General features: G+C 37.9%; 1 protein-coding gene across 1 annotated transcript in view; it reads right to left on the reverse strand.

Annotated features, from left to right (window-relative positions):
• Nucleotides 1-1,165: 1,165 nt before the first annotated feature.
• The window catches only part of gpc5a (glypican 5a), a 144,918-nt gene continuing 123,282 nt past the window's right edge, over nt 1,166-22,801 (reverse strand). The window contains exon 9 of the mRNA XM_085271583.1: nt 1,166-3,807. Within this exon, the coding sequence (XP_085127709.1) occupies nt 3,653-3,807 (155 nt within the window). The 3' untranslated portion in view covers nt 1,166-3,652. The remainder of the gene's footprint in view (nt 3,808-22,801) is intronic.

A 22,801-nucleotide genomic window follows, 5' to 3' on the forward strand; every position in this document is an offset into this window, starting at 1 on the left:
AAACTGGGCTCTTGAGTCAATGTGTTGTTTTATATTTAAGTTATAATTAAGAAATAGTCTTTTTTTTCTGATTAAAGAAAAGAATAATAACAGACAACAAATACAAACCATAGGCACAATATTTCTGTCCATGTCACATAAAAGACCAAATATTAGCTTATGATTACTCAGAGAGAGAACAATGTGCAAAAATCCATGAGTCATTTCACAAATATAACTGTTACAGACGAAATGTGTGTTCACTAGGAGCATCAAATGGGAGTGTTTTGCCATATCGTTCTCCGACTAAGGGTGAAATCACTATGTGACATGAAGTGACATCCGCTGAAGACACACGATGAGTAAATTTGTTGTTCGCAAAAAACAGCAGTCTAGATGATCTGTCATAGTCCTGTAGTTAGAAACACAATCAACTGGGATGTAGCTTGATGCACAATTTAATAATAGTCATTGGTAGTATCCAGGTCACATCTCTGCCGTAATGAGGCAATTGCAGCAACTTAAATGGGTAATTTGGAAGAAAAAGGGCATGTGGCAGACATGCTGCAGCCCAGCGTGAAGGCCTTGGGGTATTCTTCTGTCTTATTCACCATGTGAATGACTATCGAGTGACCAGAGGGACTTAGAGTTGAGAGAGAGTCCAAAATCTCAGGTTTCTGCTTTATTCTGTTCCAACTCTCACAACTACTCATGACTCATCACCAAAACACTGCAGATTCAAGGTGTCGACATGAGGCCACAGTGCTGGACAGTGAGGGGCTCTCACTGTGAGCTCCTCAAACCACCAAAGCCAAAAATGTCAGCAAAACTGTTTTACATAAACCTGAAAAAAGTAACAATGTTTACTTTGATAACTTTATCATAAAGTGTTAACATGTGCTCTCATTTATATTTAAACGTTAGACACTTACAGACACATATGGATTACTTTTCCAAATGTCCAGGGATGGTTGGAAGTTACCGTAAGCCTGGTGAGGAGCAAAACAAACTGTATGGATGACAGCTGAAAGCTGGAAAAACATGCTTTAATTTAAGTCATGTCGTTGAGTAATCATTTCATTTTTTAAACTGCTGATATTTGTAAAGACAGGATTGTGGTAAAAAAAAGCAAACCAAGAGAGCCACAAACACAAGCAGGCAGAAAAAACAGACAACTTGTAAACAGTCCAAGACTTTATTCAGAGCTGAAACCGAGTAACTCGTGATCACTGCAAAGGATTGCGGTGCAATAACTATGGCAAGTACAGTAGGTCAAAGCTAAACCTGAATCTATTCCGTTAACAGCGATTGATGTATAGTATGGACATTTAGTTATTTTACAGTTCGACTTCAATCTCTTGTTCTTCTCTTCCAAACCCATTTCACTTGACCTGATGGTCCGACTGGGATTCTCGTAACGTCTGACCTATTTTTAGAAATGCAGTTGCATTCCAGTATCTAAGCAGTCACTTCAGTGCCTTATTATAACAGAGTGAACTGACAACATGAAAATTAAGCCCCAGATGTAATGAAAAACGTGTTATTTTACATGTCGTACACACATTTCATTTTGCAAATTACACATTTTCTCTCCAAACCGGATATTAGAAAATAAACATGTTATTCAAGAGGTTCTGGCATGTTGCAGTGACAGCTCAATGGCACCTCGTTGGCATCACTATCAGCCTCTGGCCCCTTACCTCCCTCCTCTGGATGCCAGTCTCGCTATGTAGCAATAAAAACTATATAAGACATCCTTATATATCAAATCCTTTCTTTAAGTAAGGAGAACCAGTATAACCTGGCATCTCTATTTAGCCTCAAGGCACCTTTGTCTCTGCGTCTGCCGTATGTCATTACGAGGCTGAACACATCCTTCAGGGGTGTCATTAAGACGGTTGTTCAAACGACAACAGTGCTAACTTTGAGGGAAGTAACCTGTGATATAATTGGTTTGAGGCAGCAGTTGTGACTTATTATGAAGTCAAACGACTGCCTCAAGTTTGTTTCCAAGTGCAATTGTCATTTGGGAATCTCGCCCAAGATCAGAAGCCACAAGATAAGACACTAAATCGATGCAAGAAATGATGAGTAAAATGTATACACGTTTATTAATCTTGAGACTCAAAGCTTCCAGCTAGTTAAACAACCTTGAATGCATTAGAGTCTAACCTGGCGTATAAAAGGTGAAAATGGCCAATGAAAGCAATTAGTGTTCACGCTTCCTCACAGCCGCAGTCTGAGCAAGGTCGCAGGCTTTTAAAATATGATCGTATATGATCAAACAGAGCACCCAAGGAAATTATATTTCAGCTGGAAAATAAAAAAAGCTGCGACTGAAGAGGGGATTTAAGGTGAAGCTAAAGAGAAAATCCAATTTGCACTTTGCGCCGCTAAGTTCCACATTAAGATGAGCGGTGAACAGTCATGGGTCTCACATACATTTCTCAGCACAAATTAATTGTAATATGACTTCATAAATTAATTTCACATCCTCCTAACAATAATCATTATTGGTTATTACTCCTATTAAAGTATATTGTGGTAGAAATCTTTCTGTACACTCGAACCATTGGAATGCCTCAGTTACACCGCGATCTATATTTACAGTAGCAGCTTTAAGGTTTACCTTTACTTCTGCAATGTGTACTGTATGTATTTATGTGCATATGCTAAATATAGTAGTGACATTTTAGATATAAAAATGATCATTTTAGCCACTGGAGAGAGCTCCCTAGGATATGCGAGCAAAGAGCCTTTATTCAGCACCACTTTTCTCTCTCAGCCACTGAGAGACCTGCATGGCATATGTGAAACAAATCATTTTACTTTTCTCTGTACGGAAACCTGTCAGCGGCACAGCGACGGTATGCAGGCAGGTAGAAGGTAGAAGCAATTGGATTCTTCCTCACCAGCGGCTCCAGGAGCTATCAGCCCCTATCCAGGCCTATGAAGGCAGAGGAGGATTGAGTTTGAAAGATGATAATAGACTCCTGAGGAAACTAATCTATTTCTAAAGAAGAAAGGGGTATAAATTCTCTCACTTGCCCCCCACGTCCACCTGCTCACCGTTTGCCTTTCATCGTTTCTCTCCGCATAGCATCACAGGTCAGTTTTACAATTGAAGTATACCAATTAAAAGGATCCTGGACAGCAAGGCAGCTATTATTGAAGAGAAGCAGATATTTTGAGTTCCTTTTTTGTATTTGTTATTAGTAAGATGTAGAATATGTAAGTTATTGAAGGTTTCAACAGTGATTTGAGCACTTTTATATTATTAAAAAAAAGACTGCTTTTAAATGAAATACTGCATGTACATGTAGTTTGATTCTTGTAATTAAATGCTTTCCACACACCTTATGCTGAATATACAGAAATCCAGCTTTACAACATATGCGGTAGCCGTTAGTTTTTTGACATCACCTTTTATAAATAAGTCATGGTTAGTGTTAATGAATGCCATGTAACTGATAAAAAATAATTCATACATTTCAAAGCCACCATATGCTTATAGGAGACACTGAGTCTTGTAGTTTCCACACAATCACTCCTGCCCTGTCCTCCTCTGTGTGGAAGTGAAGGTCCATGATTTATTAGAGCTTCCACTGGCCCTTTTTTGGATAAATAATCTTGAAATCAAGTCTGAAAGTTTCAAGCTGCAAAACAGCAGCTGTTACAAGGCCAGGAGCACATGTAAACAAGGCAATCCCAGGACCCAGATGGCTCCTGTCAGTCTGAAGCTCCTGGATCTGCCCTTCACTTCTGAATCCTTGGCAGGATGGTGATAATGAAGATGATGTTTGTGATTACCGGTCACATCCGGGCTCACTGAGGAGAGAGCACAAACCAAAATGCCAGTCAGAAGGAAGCTCATTAGAAACATGACATCATTGGAAGGAATGATGCTGTTTGTCAGTGAAAGGATGAGACTGATATATTTCATTTGCTTTATCATCAACAACTGCCATGAAAAAACAACAACAACAACAACAAACCAACAAATCATCTCCCTGCCTTATAAAACTGCCCAAACCTTCTCCCTTTTTTGTGTATTTTCCCCTAAATTCATTTAATTCTGCTGGAGATTCACAGATACACAACTGCATATATGTCACTGTTTAAGTACATAAGCACTAAATTTGTTGTGGAGTATTTTCAGCAGTAAATTAATGCAGATTTGTTGAGTTCTAATGCCAGCATGGAATTTTGCTCAATTAAACTACTGTCCTCATGTTCACTGCAATAAAGTAAGACGTAGTGTCGCTCTGTTTTAGGTTTTAATAGCTTTTGGAGGGCTATGGCATAGAGATGTCTCGGGCTTTGGATCTACACAAAATAATTAGGATCAATTTGTTGTTTATTCAGTGTGCTGCTTGCTGTTCTTTAGCTAGCAATGAATTGATTCTGCATGGGATGTTTTTTCGAGCAGCAACTTCTGGAGCTACAAAGTAAGGCTAACATGGAAGTGCCGAAAAATGGACACTTCAAGCTGACTGATAGGTATATGCTAACACAGGTGGATGTATGAATCACAAGCTAATTCCTGTCACTGACCTTGAATTATAACTGTATAACTTATAATTGTAACTGGAGTGTTTTTTGGTATTTGCCTGCTGGAGAAGTTTGTACGGCAGTTCTGGTAAGAAAGATTATTTAGTTTTATTTTAAATGTTTATGTTAGCAAACACTGATTGGAAGACTCTTTGGTAGTAAAAACTTTACAGTCTAAGGAAGCACTCTGCTAACCAAATCTGCTAACTTTAATTTTAATCCAAAAATACTTCTGCCTCCTAAAAGCATGTTACTTTCTAAAGAAAATGTCGCTGGCATTTAATTATAAGTCAAGTTTGCACATCTTTATATTATATTGTCAATATAGACTACATTAAAAGATACATTATTACCTGAGGTCTAATGTCTTGCATACATCTAACAGCTGCAATACAGCAATGCTAGGACTATGTCATTAGGGGAGTTGGTTAATTTTCCACTACCCTATTTATAATCAGCTGATGCAACTACAGTGCACCTTCAGCCTCTGTGTCATCCCCCCCAAAGGTGCTTTAAAAGGCATCTTGGGTGTTCCTTTGTGTCAACAGCCATTAATATGTTTATGTCAATGTTTTAACGGTGAACGCATCATCATCATCATAACACGCTATAAATAGTAATCCTCAGATGGATTACAGGAAGTTTTTTTCTTCCTTCAGTTTCTGTGTGCACTCCAATTTGGGGCATCTCTAAATTACCTATAAAATTCTTTAGAGCTTTAAACACACACACACACACACACACACACACACACACACACACACACACATATATATAGTAAAACATGCCATAGTAAAACAAAACAAAAAGTACAGATACAAAAAGTTAGAGTGAGAGAGGCATAATGTGCACACAACAATGCAGTAATAGGGCATTTGTTTCAACCATGAAGCTATCAGTTTGAGTTTACACACCACCCCAAATAATGATAACATGAGTCTAATGATGTCATATTTGGATGCTAAATAATTTGTAAATACATACAGATACGCTCCATAGACGACTTACTTTCCCCCCCCACTTTTACACATAGTGATCTAGTCTACAATTCCTGATACATCCATCCCTTTTCATGACTGCTTCTCCTCTTTGGGTCACACAGATGCTGAAGCCTATCCCAGTTGACACTGGGTAAGCAGCAGAATTTGGTGGGCAGGTCGCTAGTCATTCAAAAGGCTAATACCAATTTAGAATAACCAATTAACCTCAAGTGTCTTCAGACGGGAGAAACCCCAAGCAGCCACAGGAAGCAACCTCCACTGTGAGGCAACAGAGCTAACATCTGCACAACAGTGCCACTCACTTTACGATGCAAATCATGCAAAATTAAACATAATTCTAGGTATTTAGGATTTATTTTGCACATATTGTAGTGACATTGTTTATGTGTATCCACATGCTATATATTTATGGCATGTGTGTGTTTGCTGATTGCATGATACTGTAGTCCTTTGCATGTTGTAATATCTTTTATTGCCGTTATTATAAGCGTCACAGTGATTTTTGCTACTGCTAATACTGCTGCTTATTTGGACACTATGTCAGAGTCTCTATTATATTGCACTTTTTCATCTAAGTAATTAGAATTTTCACTCAGATTGTGCATAAATCAGAAAGCTGTAGAGCAGTATGCCTGTGGTATTAACCCTCTGGCTGTTCACGCTGGTTTCACATTTTCTGAAAGGTGTATCATTAAACTCAGTCAAACCGGTGAATAATACTGAGCCTTTAAAAGTAATATCCTTGATATCAATCCATCACAGTTGGGCAGGTTAGTGTAATGGTGATCAAGTATCCCCGATAGTGGGCCTATGGTACAGTGTGCAGGATCATAATTTAATAAACTTTAAAAATAGAACAACAGCCCCTGGATCCATCTTTTTTACCCCTACCTTTAACATCATAGAACTTAAATATCCTAGACACCCCCTAAACACCCCCCTGTGTGTACACCTTTAAAAAAAAATTACACCTCAACAGATATCAGTTCAGACAACTGCACCATGCCATCTGTCAGCGTATATCTTGCTGTTTACACCTCTCTTTGGAGACTTGAAGTGTTCAGGGGGGAAATTCAATGTCCCTTGCCAAGTGAAATAGAGCATCCTCTTTAGCCTAGCTGAAGTTACTTCAGGATACCTCAGACTTCATCCCGGTTCATTCCCAGAGGGAGAGAGTGATGCTGAACTCCAATAGATGACCAGCTGCCCCAGGACTTTCGAGTTTCTTGCTTAGGCCCAAGAGTCATAAGTCTGTCACGGGCAGGATTAGTCTAACCCAGACCTTTTCAAAGTCTATAAAGGCTGTGCTATCAGAGGGTATCGTACAAGCAGAAATATAAGACTAGCTCCAGAGGCCATCTGTACTCTGGGGATTTAATTCTGATTTTTATGGTGCAGCAGAAATTGACTGCAGCTCTTTTCCCCATAGCAGCAGCACCCACAAAAATTACTAGTTGCTTTACCAGCAATCATAATCTACGAGTTTAGTCTTATTTCGTAAAATAACAAGAAGATAAAGGTAAAAACATATCATTATAACTAATATAAGATTATATCATTATATTTTGTATCTTTATGACCAGTTCATTATTCTAACTTGTTGGATTTCACCAATTTTTTTGTCATGTAATGCAATGTTGCAGTAAGTGACTACACCTACACACAGGAATGACTTTTAAAGCTGGCTGTGATATGAAGTTAAGTATGCATTGATTCACTGTCCCCAGGATAGCTATTTGATGGTATACAGCTTACAGATAAGTCTTTGTGCCCAAGAGGACCTCAATCAATTCCTCTTACTGAAGCTTCAAAGTTCAACTGCAGCAACAAGCTGCAGACTAAATCACAGAATGTCTTTCTGATGAATAAACCGTGCTATGCTGAAAGCACTCTTTACTTTCTTTATTTTAGCTGCAGAGGAAACATCCAGAGACTTATTGTATATAAAAACTTAAAGGTACAGACATGATGTCAGATTTCAAGAAGCATCAACAAACATAAATGTAAATAAGTAAATACATAAATGCAGTGAATATATGTGAGGATTCAATTGAGAACTGAATGTATATAAGAAAAAAAAGGAACCAAAAGAATATGTCATAAACTGTAAATTTAGTGGATATACGTTATATTTTGTAGAGCAAAAATACTTCAGTAGTAAAGCAAAACTTTAAAACATGATTTTTTTTCATTCCTTAACCAACATACGAAAATAAATGGAAGCAACCATATAAATAAGTACCCTCCCAGAAAAAGAACAGTAACATCAGTTATATAACAGCCCTCAAAAAGCTGTAAGAATGACCTGATCTTGTCCAACAGGAAATTTCCTCACCTGCAAAGGTGCCTTCCTGACTCCAAAAATGAGTCAAATTCGAGGTAAAATGCCTTCGCAGCAGACATAAACATGTTTATAGACAGGTGCAGGACAACAGCACAGGTGGAGAATATTTTATTCAATGAATTACTCATTCAAATTGTAGACATGCATATTTTTAGGCCTGGCCACAATGAGTGACAGTGGTTCTGCCTATTATTATCTTGCTCAGCAGGATTCAGTTTTACCTAAAGATACTCTGGTAAGTATATTTGGTTTATACTTTTGTTTTGCTAGCCAAAATATTTCATATTCACATTTAATATCACAGTGAATTTGAGATAAGCTCTGCTAATCAGGCTAGCTGTCGAGAACTAGCATTAGCTGCTAACCGAAAAGTGCAAAAATCAAGGCTCCTAAATCCTAGCTGACAAACCAGCACCACCTTAACATGATTATGTCAAAACATAAAAGTTCAAACATACTATGTTTGAACTTTTTCTTTCATGCTTTCTTTTTACCATCTGATTATTATTGTAACTGTGACTGGAGAAGTCCTCTAACGTTAACAAAGCAATAATTTCATGTTGTGCTTCAACCAGCAGCCTCAGATCAGATATATCTCTTCCATTAAATGTGCAAAGTTTACAACGAAACAAATGCGGTATTTTTGTTGACGTTGTTAGAAACCAATTAAATTATATATCTTATCGCACCTTATTGTGTATTCATGGACTTGTAAGGCATAATGAATCCTGGTACAACACAACAACTCAGTGCAAAATGTAACTGAATTCACTTTGACAGAATGAGCAAAAGCTGAACAATGTGGAAAACATAAAAGTGGGATTCAGAACAGAACTAGACTGTATTAGGATGCACAGGGGTACATAGTGACACAGTCAGTGGTTGGATTGACTATTATGGGATGTGGATGAGGTTTAATTTGCATTACTGACTTAATCACAGGGTGCTGTGTGTGTAGTCTGTGATGCCAAAAGCAATGGCCAGAAATCTCTTTTGGGGGAAGGAATGAAGAAATGAAGACGCAACAGGCATTTTACATTGCCAAGTTTTGCAAGACACTGTTAGGTTTCATGTGCAAATACAATCAGACAAGGGAAGGTTGAGGCTGGGAAACCAAAAAAGGGAGCAAAACTAAACAGTTTCATGTAGCTGGAGTAGATAATTCTGCAGTTTAACAGTAAAATATACATTAAAGATCATCTTTAAATTCTTGAAGTAAATTCTCAAAACTGCTTCTTCACTTTGCACCCACATACTTCATTACAAAAAGACTAATACGTGTTACTTAATCGCTCATATATGCACAAATATTGACTTTGACTGCCTTCCAGCTATTAATATCCACCATTATCTGGCTATACATTAAGTAGGTTCTTTTTATGAACAATAAGGAAGGCCTACACAAAAGAGCAAATTATGGCTCTAAAAGGAAAACTACATCCTCAATGTACAACAGACAATAAATATTTCTTGTGGTCGGTTCAGGAGGCAGCCTATCTAGTCTCCAAAAACTATTGGATGAAAATAGATATAATGGGCTGCCTTTTTTGGAATCCAAGCAGAGATGATTTTGGAATTTGCTTGGAAACTGCTCCTGTAATGACATGTTTTACTAAACCCACAGAAGAGAGGTTAGAGGGTTGGAAAAGGTGCTTGGGCTGAAGAGAGACATAGGGCAGAAAGAGAGGCTTACAACTGAAGTGAAATCAATACAAGCTGATTTCCCGAGGACATGGACCAGCAATGATCAATACCACACTAACAGCACTAGGAAAAAATACCTAACAACTGCAATGATAGAAAGCGCCTTTTGTATTATTATAAGCGGTTCAACCTTCAGAGTTTTTACGTCCAAATCTGGTTTAGTAACAAAGTTTTATGTACAGCCTGATTTTGACAAACTCCATCAGAGCTTGCTGTAGTTTAGAGGTCTTATTACTATGTAGAGTTATCTTCAATGGGAAGTGTCAGTTCATCCATCACTCCAGTTCTAACCTGGTGGCCAAACAATTCAATAAAAAAAAGAAGAAAACATCAAACTTCTCACAGGGTGGCACGATAGTGAGTTTGTCAAATTTGGTGAAAGAAAATGCTCCAACTGTCTCCTGTTTTCAAACTTAATGACAGATTAGAACTTCAGTGATGCTACTAAGATGTTTTTAAGTAGATATTTAACTACTAACTGAAACTAGTAAGAGCAAAGTTGTGTGGGCAAGAGTTCAGTGAATTGATTTTAAAATGCATTTTCGTAAAATACGTCAAATAAGTACATCAAAGGTACATCAACATCGAGAGATTCAATTTAAAGCTCAATCAGGGATAGCCACCTAAATATTGACCGTATAGATGTTTGACAGTATACAGCTCACAGATAAGTCTTTGTACTAGACTATTTGTGTGTGTATGTGTCTTGGGTACAAAGAAATTTGTGTGGAAGCACAGTTCCCCGAAAACATGATGGATTCCAATAAAATGACTCTAAACATACTTGAACATGAAATAAATGTAAATATCAGTCAATGTCAGTTTGTTTGAATTGGAGCCTTTTCTCTTCTGAACTTATCTTTAGCTAAGTACATTTCATCTCACTTAGGTGCATCACTACCTTTTAACCACATTGATTTCTGTTATTGGGCAGTGCTGCTAGAAAACAAGCTGCCAGATGGAACAGCTTGTTGTTTATTTTCAGTCTGTTGTGAAACTGTAAGTTTATAGAGATTACACCAGCATTACAGAAAGGCAGGAGCAAAAACCAGTGATTCGGTGTTCCAGTGTTTTACCACCACGCCCATACATGCTGTTATGGGTGAGTAAACAACTATTCCCCTGAAGGTTATTTCTGAGTATTTTCAATAAATAATTAAGAAGCCAGCATCTAAACTATTACTTATATGAGATTATATGATGGTATCCTATACTATACTATAGTGAAATATATATACTATATTACACCATAATGACAACTTTCATTTATGATTTGAGAGAAGTCTGGATATGTGGAGTGTAAAAATGAGTATGTGTGTGGTTTCAAATACATGTGTAAGTACCTGTGTTTTCAAAGCTAGCTGGTCTTAAGTGTTTCCCCAACGCCTCTTCACACCTTCTTCAAAGTCTCTTAGAATCCTCTCACCAGCAGTAAAGTGTGTGATTACGAATAGCTAAATCATATGTAGTGGTTAGCCTTGGGATCAAGCCTTTACTTCTGGAGGGAAAAAAATCAAGCTGTACAAAAGTCATTCTTCTGATCAGAAGCAGATGATGTGGGTACAAAATGAACACAACAGAACTAAGTAATAAAGTATTTAAGCAACTGGAAAAAAACAGGTGTAGATTTTTTTTCCTGAGGTAATAAGTTGTATAACTCATGCGTTTGGATATTGGTAAGGCTTACAGTTATGGTTGTGGCTCTTTTGATTGACGTGTGTGCCAACAAAGGGAGCTATAACTATGTCCCTAATGTTTTGGAAAAAGATGCAGGTTTTAAAATTTTGCCTTGGTAAACCACCACAGTTGATTTTAAATCAAACAGTCAATATGTGGATGAAGTGTAAACTGTAAATTTTAATTCAAATGGTTTTGTTAAAATTTTACATCAACTGCTGAATTACAGCAGGTTTATACATATTTGACTGTTTTCAGTGGATCAAAATCAACTGGACAAACCAAAATGATCTTAAATACCAGGTGTGTGTTGATAGTGTGTAGTGTGGATCCCAAAACTTTTTCTTTTTTGAAAGATTCAGTTTTCTACAAAGGTGTAGTGATTAACACATTCACTTTGTGAGGGAAAGGTTGCTGGTTTAATTCCATTTACAGACACAGATCCCCACTGGGGTACCCAGTATAAAAGTCTGCCAAATCCACCTTCAACCAGCAGTGGCGACCCCTTGTGGCATGGAGCAGAAAGTGATGTAGACCAATACCAGCAAATTTCACTTCAATCAGCATTTAGCACAAGTTAGCTATTCCAGTAAAACAAATTCAGTCTCTTCAGCTTGGTTAATTTATAATAAACACAAGTGTATCGACATTAAAACTACCTTTCACCAACTCCTTTCAACCTGGACCTGCATCTCCAACCTGAAAAGCTGAAGTTTGTGTCCCAGTGGCAGGTGAGTCACAGAATGGCCTTAACACTTAAGATATGACTGGAAAGCATTAACAATTCATAACCGACAACCTGTCTTTCTTGTGTGTGTGTGGGTTTTTTTACATAACATTTTCAAGGAAATACACCACTTTCTTGTATTTTGATTAGAGTAAGGATTTAAGATTGGGTTTTTTCTACTTTTTAAGTGGGCCGCAGCACTCTTGGCTTTGGGAATTGTTGCTATAGAGGCTTTTTAGAATTCACTGTTTTGTGGCTAAACCTTTTCATTTCACATCGAGTTCCAAAATTGGCCTCCCGTGAACTCCACTCTGTTGTTGACCTTTGTGATATCTCTATTAATCTTGAAGGTAACGGCAGCTTCCAGAAATTTCTGGAACCTCTCTTTTATTTGATAGAAGCCTCTTTGTGAAAAAGAGGCTTCCATCCCCCAGTTTTGTGTGTACAAGATGAAATGATATCGATGTGTGCTGTCCACATATCTCCAGTAAAACGATGTTTATCTCTTGTTTTAGCTCCTGGTGTGGTCGTAAATTTTCTCCTGACCAAAGGCTGCTAATCACACCCAGAAGACTCAACAGCTGTGAGTGTCGATAGAAAGCAGATAAGCTAATTTTTCAAAGTGTGAAACCCACACAAGTTACGTTAGCCACTCTCACATACATATGGATGGCATATGAACGATTGAAGAGTTTGCACTTAAGCTTCGTACAATGAATTTCAGTGATTGCCGTAGAGCCCAATCTACAATATCAAGCATGACAGGCAGGATATGTGGAAATAATAAGACGTATGCATTTTTCCAGCCAGTTGTTTTTTTCCTCCGGAATTTTGTTTACACAAGAATGAGATCAACTGAGGAGAGAAACTAAATGAAGAGAAACCACCTGAGACCTCTTGCAGGGAAGGCTGAGTGCTCCCATTCTCAAACAGAACAATTGAATATAGCTCTGTGCCGGAGACATCATCCTCTTTCAATTAGATTCAGACTCCCACAGAAAACGGAATAAATTACCTCTTTATCCACAAAAATAATATCATTTAATAAAACTTAATTCATTTAGTTTGCCCACACAATTAATGATTAGCTAGTTTATGATCACTGATCTGCTATAAATGCCACTTTCTTCTTTTTGCATTTTTTTCCTACATCTGATTTTGTCTTTATCTGCCACACATCTTCACTTTGGTGTCTAACACCTCAGTCACAATTAAATGGCATTGAACAAGTGGTCTCGCAAGCGCTTTAAAAATACAACAAGAAATGATGTATATTTCTAGGCTATATAATGAACCTACAAAACAAAAAAATAATGCAAAGGCAGCTTTTTTGGCACATAACTCTATTCTGAAAGAATCAAATGTTGCTTCTCTAATTTTTTAGCAGTGCTGATTGTGTGACTTTTGGGATGATTCATTAATCGGGTCACCAGTTTGGTTCGGACTGAAATGTCTTGTTAACCATTTGGTAGACTGGCATGCAATTTTGGAAAGATGTGGTATTTAGAGGACTCTTAATGACCTCCCAGGTGATCCTATGACAGTACCTCCAGCATCACCTTGAGGATGATACATGTAGCTTTTTAATCGTACATTTTTGACCTGAAATTTGTTTGTCAGACCTTTATGTTCCTCTTCGCAACTCTGGGGATACCTTATTTTGTTTTTATGGCCAGGTAAATACTGTCATTCACATAAGCCTCAACTGCTTTGTGTTTAATGGCAACAAGAAAACATTTGCATGCCAACAATTTGAAGTCAATGTTAACACTTTATTAGGTTTGTCACTCTGATTATGTTGGTATACAAAAATGATAATTTAGCTTAGAGCATTGGCACGCACTACATCTTCTGTCAGCTGCCGGTATTGTCTAAGTCTAGATTATGTTATCAGTAAGTACTGAGAGTAGAACAGTAAATCAACAGTAAATCTCAATCAGTCTTTTTCAGTCTGTAACATATAGTCTCAGCCTTAATGGTTTCTAAACAACTTTAAATCTTTCACTGTGGGTATCTAAAATAATAATGACCAGTGTAGTTGTAGCGTACATTTCCAGACACAAGAAACTGTGTATCTGTTGGGAACTATTTTCTCTAGATATACTGAGTATGAATATTATATCGTAACGATCTCCGCTACGTGACCCAAAGCTCCAACTTGTCCAAATATAGACACATGACCCTTGAGGGAATGGAATGTGGAATGAGGCGCCAACATATTAGCAGCAATCCTGTAAGTCCGGTTAATTCGAGGGAGATCTCCATGGATCAGACACATTTTCCCTGCACATCCCAAAGACCAAATTGGATTGGCCAACTTTAGAATTCTGAGGTTAAGTAAACACCTTGAACTCCTATCCCACAAATCAGTCCTGAACACTTTCTGACATGTGGTAGGGGGCATTTCCCTGCTGTAGGAGGCCCCTGGTGTAAGCAGATATGTTTTCCATAAAGGGATGGACACTGTCTGCAACCATGTTTGAGAAGGCTATCTGTCAATGTATCATCCACTTAAATGCCAAAACCCAACATTTCCCAGCAGAGTCATACTGCCTCAACATGATGAATGATGAGAAGATGGCATCATACTGCCTTGTTTGTTTGTTTTGTAAAGCAGCCTACTGTCATACGTTTCCACATAAACATACATGCAGACCTCTTGATATGAACTTTAAAAGGGGGAATTCAACAGAACAGGCCACCTTCTTACTCTTCTGTGTTATTTCCAGCATTATGTGCTATAGTGGGTGTTTTGTGGCATCGGACCACATAGGCCAGCCCTAGCTTTGCCCGCAGTGAACCTTGGTTGCCCATGACCCGGTTGCTGGTTAACCAGTGGTCCTTTCTTGGACCGCTTTTAGTATCTGCTAACCACTGCATGCTGGGAGCACTCCATAAGATGTGCTGAAGAAGTTCAACCCAGTTCAGCCATCACAATTTGGCCCTTGTTAAAGTAAAGAATCGACTGTTCACTTGCTGCCGAATATATCCCATGCCTTGACAGGTGCCATTGAAACAAGATAATAAGGGTTATTCACTTGGCCTGTTTGTGGTTGTATAGTTGTGGCTGCCTGGTGTAAGGCAGCAGATGAGTGACTCAAAATAAAATACAGCATGTGTAAGGTCATGGTAATGAAGATACAATGCCTGCTGTAACATAGCTCTATATTTTAAATGAAATATTTGTTATGATAATCAGTCAATTGTTGGTTTTTTTTAAATAGATTTGCTAGCAAGAGGCAACAAATCAGATATTAGCAAGCTTATATTTTGACGCAGACATAGACTATGGTTATAACATAAATCATACGTCTTAGGAATGACTGAAGGAAAAGTAATGTCCTCTCTGTTTGAAGAGAAAGCTAGACTATTTGATGGTATATTTACTTCCTGTCTCGTAGCCATAGTGAAATGCAATCAGAGACTGGCCAGGCTGGTAAACACAAACATACTGTGTTTACTGACCACACATCGCATGGCTGTTTGGAAAGCAACGATATAAACAGATACCTATTCCCCTTCCTTGCTTGGTTGTCATCATAGCAGAATTAAACACACAACACTGTAGTACACTGGCACAATTACATTATCAGTGAAGCAAAGACAAATGATGAGTAGCCACGTGCACTCTTTTTAATGACTAAACTAGAGAGAGAAGTTAGTTCTAAGTTAAGCATCCCTTAATAGATCAATCACTTTGAATCAGCTGTGCCTCCCTTTTGTCTGATTTAATTTACTTTCTGTAGTTAAAGCTAAAGTATTTGATATGTCTGGTCTGACCCCCAATAAAACTAGCATCCATCCTGTTTGCACAATTACAGAGAAAAGGAGGATCAATGGGATCTAATTTAAGACAGAAGCATTATTCTAAAACACAGAGCCCAGTGCATCGCTACATGGAGCCAGCAGAATGATTAAGTGCCTTGGTTATATCCTGTATGGCTCTGCTGCACATGCCACAGGGAGAGTGTTCATGTCCATGAGCTCATCACCCCAGCCTCTATTACATCCTCAGAGCAGTCAATACTGGGCTCTGACCACCAGTCACTCTCAGGTTGCACACACAGGCAGAATACAAATCAGCTTGGAAAACTGCGAGCTCTGCTGTGTCCAAACCTTTTCTTAGCAGACTGCTCTTTGGAAAGACATGTTCCTACAAAGCTAGTGGGTCACACAGCAAACATATCCATTAATGGGGAAATAAGTAACAAAATCAACTAAGGGTAATATTGGCGTGATAATGTATAAAACCATAAAGTTACCGATTGGGGCCTGAGCAGCAAAGCTGCACAGTCGCTCGTGTTACTTCAACAATTTCTCAGATTTTTTTCAGAATAGCCAAAAACGTACCCACAAACTAAGACTTGTAAAAACCGTTAATGGCTTTTAGATTTTGACTGTTAATAGCCCAACAAAATAAGCACCAAAGACACCCACACATTAGATCCTAGACAATATTTTATCTGGTAATGCTAAATGTTGATATAGACAGAACCTGCCATCCTGAGACTGTCCAAACACAACATACAAAATGGAAAATCTTTGTATTTGTGTTAGCTTTCCAAAAGTTTTCCTTCTATCTGGTCATATCTAACTGTAGTAGATCCCATAAATAGGACCCAACAACCAATTTGTTGATTGGTTAGTTACCTATACATCAGATTATGAATCAGTCTGTTTAATGCATATGCAAGATGCGCACAGCGCTGCGGGCAAATACTTGTGCACAAGGTCACAGCTTTCTCCTAACATATCATTAGCATGTCATTTGCAGTTCATAAAGTCAGAAATAAGCATCTGCCAGTTGAAAATAAACACCATCAAATCTTTCTCCAAAGGTGGCACAAATCATCCTCTGAGTAGTCCCCACAAAAGTAATCAGACAGACATTTATTTTCAAATTATTTATCTGTTCCACACAAGTGAGAGCACATCGTAGCATCTATTGATCACAACACTGGAAAACATTCATAGGTTTCAGCTTTTTTGTCACAGATGAGAGCGGCTCCATATCGTAGTAGTTTATATTTTTTAATATAAACTATATATATAACTATATTCAAAGTGAATGCCTTTAACTGATGTTGGTGTATCAGCTTGAGATGTTGGAAATATTTGACTAATTACAGACATTTTGTAAACAAATTGATTGAACCTTGATGAAAATTGTTGTGACCTGGAAGATCAGAGTTCCTGAAAATAAAATCTCAGATAAATTAAACAAGAACAGTTTAACTGGCATAGGCAGCAAGGTGGCACGGTGGTTAGCACTGTTGCCGCAGTGCTATAACCTGAGTTCAATTCCACCATCAGGCCGGGGTCTTTCTGTGTGGAGTTTGCATGTTCTCCCCGTGTTTGCGTGGGTTCCCTCCGGGTACTCCGGCTTCCTCCCACCGTCCAAAGATATGCAGCTTGTGGGGATAGGTTAATTGGATAATCCAAATTGCCACTAGGTGTGAATGTGCGAGTGAATGTGAGTGTGAATGGTTGTCTGTCCCTGTGTGTTGGCCCTGTGACAGAGTGGCGACCTGTCCAGGGTGTACCCCGCCTCTCGCCCTATGACAGCTGGGATAGGCTCCAGCGCCCCCCGCGACCCTGAAAAAGGATAAGCGGAAGCGAATGGATGGACTGGCAAAAGTAGAAAAAAATTCAAGGGTTCATTCCTGCCAAATGATAAACAAAAGGTTGAAAACAGCCCTGTTAATATTGTAACAGAAGAAGTCAGAGAGTGTTAACAAAGGGAAGAAAGTTTTCAATTTTTCATGCGTAGTTCCTTTTTTCAACTGAGGAAAACAAAGCACAGTGGTCTGCTCAAATTGACATGTGCTGGTAAAGGTCTCTGCAAACTTGCCCTTCACTATCTTCCCCTTCTTTCTCTTTATAAGCTCATCTCACATCCTCAGAGTTAACCCTAAAGTCAACTTTATGCAAGAGCAAACCGACTAAAGTCTCTTGCAATTTTTCCTCAGTGATCTTCAGAGCAGAGGAGTCCCACATGAACTCTACAATCTTGGCTGTTTTGTGAAAGAGATTCTCTGTCATGTTTCTGTCAATCAAATCACTTCTAACCAAAGCTATTTTATGAAGACCAGACAGACTTCTGATTAATGTATCTGTAGCCTTAAATATTGCTATACTACAGAGAAATCTTTGGGTGCTGAATACAACCAGCCTTGCTAAAACTACTTTCTGAATGATTAAACATTAATCAGTAACTCAAATGTAATCGAGTTCGTTTGAGGAAGGCATATGAGCGCTTTGCCAGTGTATCATTTCTCATCTGGTTGTATTTGTTGGGAACGTTGACTTTTGATTGACAATTACATGATATACGCGTTAAATGCTGAGCTCAGCATGTGGTTAACTGTATCAACAACCTATAGGAATGCACTGGTCCCAGTTTAGATTGTATATGTAATAAAGTCTGCACACAGAGTCAAAAAACAGTTGATTAAAAAAAAGACGAGATTGCTAAGTCAAGCGTGTCTCTGTCTCTTCAGTAGGTGTTGATGAAACACCTTGATCGAGACTTATCTGATGGTGTCTGTAATCAGCTCATGTAAGCTTAATATTAAAAAAACGGTTATTTTTCAACAAATTATACCTCAGATGTGTCTCTTTCAACCAATGCGGTGACAATCTGCTAATTAGTATGGCCAGATCACGAGCAGATACAGTATTACTCTTTTCACAAAACACAATTTCCATAATAAGGGTTTTGAATTTGCACCGTTCCTCTTATTAACCTTCCATTAACCTTTAGATAAACACAGGGAGCTCTGAGCATTATTCCCTGGGATCACACACCAAAAGCCTTGGTCGAAATTCATCAGACCATCTGTGGAATTGCTCATGGGTGATTAGGCCACTGATAGCTGCTTGCCTCAGTGAAGATGAAGATCTCATAGAAACTGCTCGGGAGCAAGTAGACTGCAGAATAGCAAAAACTTTGGTCCAGCCTGCATGTTTTCCTTTACATTAGCAATTTAAGATAGTCAAAGGTTTAGGATTGCTGAACTATTTTGAGGGGAATATCTGTTTATTGCAAAAAGTTATTCAGCAGAAATATATATAAGTATATGCTCATGCTACAGTATGGTTTGGTCTGTAATTTTAGTCTGTCTGTAGGTGGTTGCCAGGTACAATGATGGCCCAATTAAGTACCATGCAAAAGTCACGTTTTGTGGATACAGACTATGTTAGCATAATGAAATAAAAAGGATGCAATGAGTTTATAAGGTGTTACAGGTGCATGAACGCCACTAATGGGCCATTTTATTGGTTGCTAGGTGGTTGCTATGTAACATATTGGCATCATAATGTGTGATATAGATAATAACCTTCTGGCTAAGATGTACTCAGATGTACTTGTTTGTCAAATTTGACTGCTAAACGCCTGAGTGTGTAGAATGAGTTTGCAGACAGGCAGAGATTATAGTAAGATTTAAAATAAAAGCAAATTATTTTAAAGAAAGAGGCAAAAAACATAGCAAACAGTTACGTATTCTACAATTATCAAAAAGAAGATAACATATAACTTGAAAAAAGTCTGATTATGAGTGAGGGCCTTAACAATTAAAAAACACATACATGTTTGGGTCTCAGCAGAACTTAACTCATAAGAATGATTCATTAAGCACAATGAGACAATTCATCAGCGTCAAAGCCAAAAGAAAAGTTGTTTTTAAAGGAGAAATTAGCAAGTCAAAAAATCATCAACAGCTTCGTCTGCAGAGAAACAAACCAGTCTCTAATTCTGATCCATCAGAGGGACTGAGTGCAGCTGTGGCTGCGTACCACAGGCTTTTAAGGTGGCTTTAATTAAATTATTACTTGAAAAGCCTTTACTTGACCCAGGTGTCTTAGCTAATTATAGGCTCATTAGTCATCTTCTTTTTATTTCAAAAATTCTTGAAAGTAGTAGTTGTAAAACAGCTGGGTGATCATCTGCAGAGAGATGGTCTAGTTGAAGATTTAGTTCATCACAGCACTGGTGAAGGGCACTGATCCTCCTGTGGCCGACAGTGGAGTCATCTCTGTGCTTGTCCTGATAGACCTCAGTGCAACATTAAATACTACTGATCACAATATTTTTACCACAGAGATTAGAATAATTGGTGCTAAAATGTAAACCAGCGCACTGCAGTGGTTTCAGTTGTATGTATTGGATGGACTCCAGTTCTTCTTCACAAATGAAAGCTGGTCAGAGTTCTGCAGGGTTCTGTGCTGGGACCGATACTTTTTACATTATACAAACTTCCTTTAGGTAGCATTATTAGAAAACATTGCCTACATTTCTATGCAGATGATAAACAAGATTATTTATCCACAAAACGAGACAACATAAACCAATTACTTAGGCTGCAGGCATGACATAAAGACATAAAGGCCTGGACGACCTCTAAAGTCATACTTGTAAATTCAAACAAAACTGTGAGTACTGTATTTAAAAAAAAATCAGTAAAATGGCGTTTAGTAATTAGTGATTATTAAGTTTTGGCCCTCTTCAGTAGTGTCTCTTTTGTTGTGTCTGCTTCTGCAGTCTTCTCCTTCCCCTCAACCCTGTGTGACTGATGCTGCCTTCCCTTAAACAAGTTCTGCTGGAGGTTTCTTCCTTTCAAAAAGGAGTTTTCCCTTCCCACTGTGTCATACGTGGTTGGGGGTGGGTTATCTGATTGTTGGGGTTTTCGCTTTAATACTTTAGGGTTTTTACCCTATAATATGAAGGGCCTTAAGGTGACTGTTGTTGTGACTGGTGCTATATGAATAAAACTGAATTGAACTGAATTAAAATTAAGTGAACAACGTGAAAGACGACGTCACACGTGTGACTCGACTGCTACTTCGAAAAACATGAAAAAAAGAAAGATGAAAAAGTGTTTGCTACTAAAGAATGCACAAAATAATAAAAAGATAATTAAATAAAGCTGAAGAAAGGTTGGTCCCATGTGCACTTCCTTTTATAGAGTGACGAATTTCATGCTTGGTGGAACAGATGTGCGCATCTTTTCTGCTACCATTATGGAATTATATGCAAATCTTACAGCTTTGAATGCAAATAAGTATTTGGTTAAATTTATTCATTCCTTGTTTTAGCACACACAATCACTACACTGACAACATACAAAGGCTGCAGACACTTAATTGCTGAATGCATATATAACTTGACTGCAGCACCTATACGTCCATCACCCCAGTTTTTGTACTGAACATCTGCGCTTCAGTGAATTTCACCGATAGTCTGCCTCCTGTTTTATCCTATGTTATATTTCACACTTTAAAGCCTAGCTACTAATTTTTACTTACTGTGTTGTATTTTTTTATGCTGTGTGTATCTTTGTTGCTTTTCACAACAAGGGTTCTGATAAACATTATAGGTATTCTTATATATTATAACAAAAAAACTGTACCAGATTCAGTTAAGCTAACATTTACATTAAATTTTGCATTCATAAAGATTATGAAGTTTATTCGTGTGTGTGTGTGTGTGTGTGTGTGTGTGTGTGTGTGTGTGTGTGTGTGTGTGTGTGTGTGTGTGTGTGTGTGTGTGAGATGAATCCAGTCTAATGGTTCAACCTCCTCTCCCTACGGTTGATTAACTTTGTGATGCATTAAGTGGCTTCATCCCCTCAGTAGGGAGAAAGTGCCCTCCAGCCTACCCTCAGAGGATTAGGGGAATCCCTTACACATCATCAAAGGAACTCCAAGGTGAACCATGCCACTGACTTTCTATGAAGTGTCAGTGAAGAGAGCAGCAACTCAACTGAGTAGGCTCAGATTTTAGTCTCTATCCAATGCAAGTGTGTTTGAATAATGTAGGCGGTGTTAGCTGTAACGCATTCCAAAGTAATGGATTACTGTAATCACGTTACATTGCTCAGTAACCCAGTAATGTAATGTGTAACAGTATAAAATTCAGTAATCACATTATAGCTACAATTACATTGTTACTTGTGTTTTCAGTGTTCTGTTCATACATGTGTCCTCATTAGGATAGGCATTTGATTTGTACTGAGAACTCTGAAAAATTAAGGATTTATTGTGACCTTTTGCTTATAATTCAAGATTCAGTGCAATATCATCCTTGAAAAGTCAATATAAAATAAGTATGAGCTGTGAAAACCTTACATAAATAGAATATTTAAGAAGATATTTCTTCATTTTAACCTTATTGGCACAGTATGAAAGTATTTATTAACTCATACGTTCTCTATGTAGAGCACTCACAAAGTAAACTGTTGAAAAGTAAATAAGTTCTCTATAGGTTGTGTTCATCAAAAGAACAGAAGCTTTATTTTTAACAGTTACACCGAGGAAAAAAATAATCACAAAACAATTCCAAAAAATATTGAAAATACCAAAAATAATTTCACATTGCAGTATTTCGCATGTCACTCACATGATCTAAGTCTTTTTTTTTTCTTTTAATGCTGACACTTTCCCAAACCTTGTGTGTTATTATTGATAACAATGTCATTTATTATTGTTATTTCAGTACAACTATAAAAATGTGCAACTTAGTTCTGCTCTAATGAGGACGGGATACCAAAGAAAAAGATTAAAACAACAGCAAAGGTCTGATTAGTGTAAGGCACGCAATTAACTGTAATTATGTAAATTTGATTAAGTTCGTAATGAAGGCATTCGTATTTTTATGAAGTGTGAACTTTTCACAGGTAACACCTTCCCATCTAGTATCTCACCAGGCATCATGTACACTGTCTTGCACAGCCGCATTTAAAATCACTAAAGTTCATTAAATCACATATTTATTTGCTTCTTATTTCAAGTGTTTCATAATTTTGTCAACAGAATGAT

This window comes from Mchenga conophoros, linkage group LG1 (assembly GCF_057382185.1).
Source record: "Mchenga conophoros isolate Kocher_MC1m ecotype Shallow Benthic linkage group LG1, M_conophoros_male_GT1.1, whole genome shotgun sequence".
In the NCBI taxonomy this organism is placed as follows: Eukaryota; Metazoa; Chordata; class Actinopteri; order Cichliformes; family Cichlidae; genus Mchenga; species Mchenga conophoros.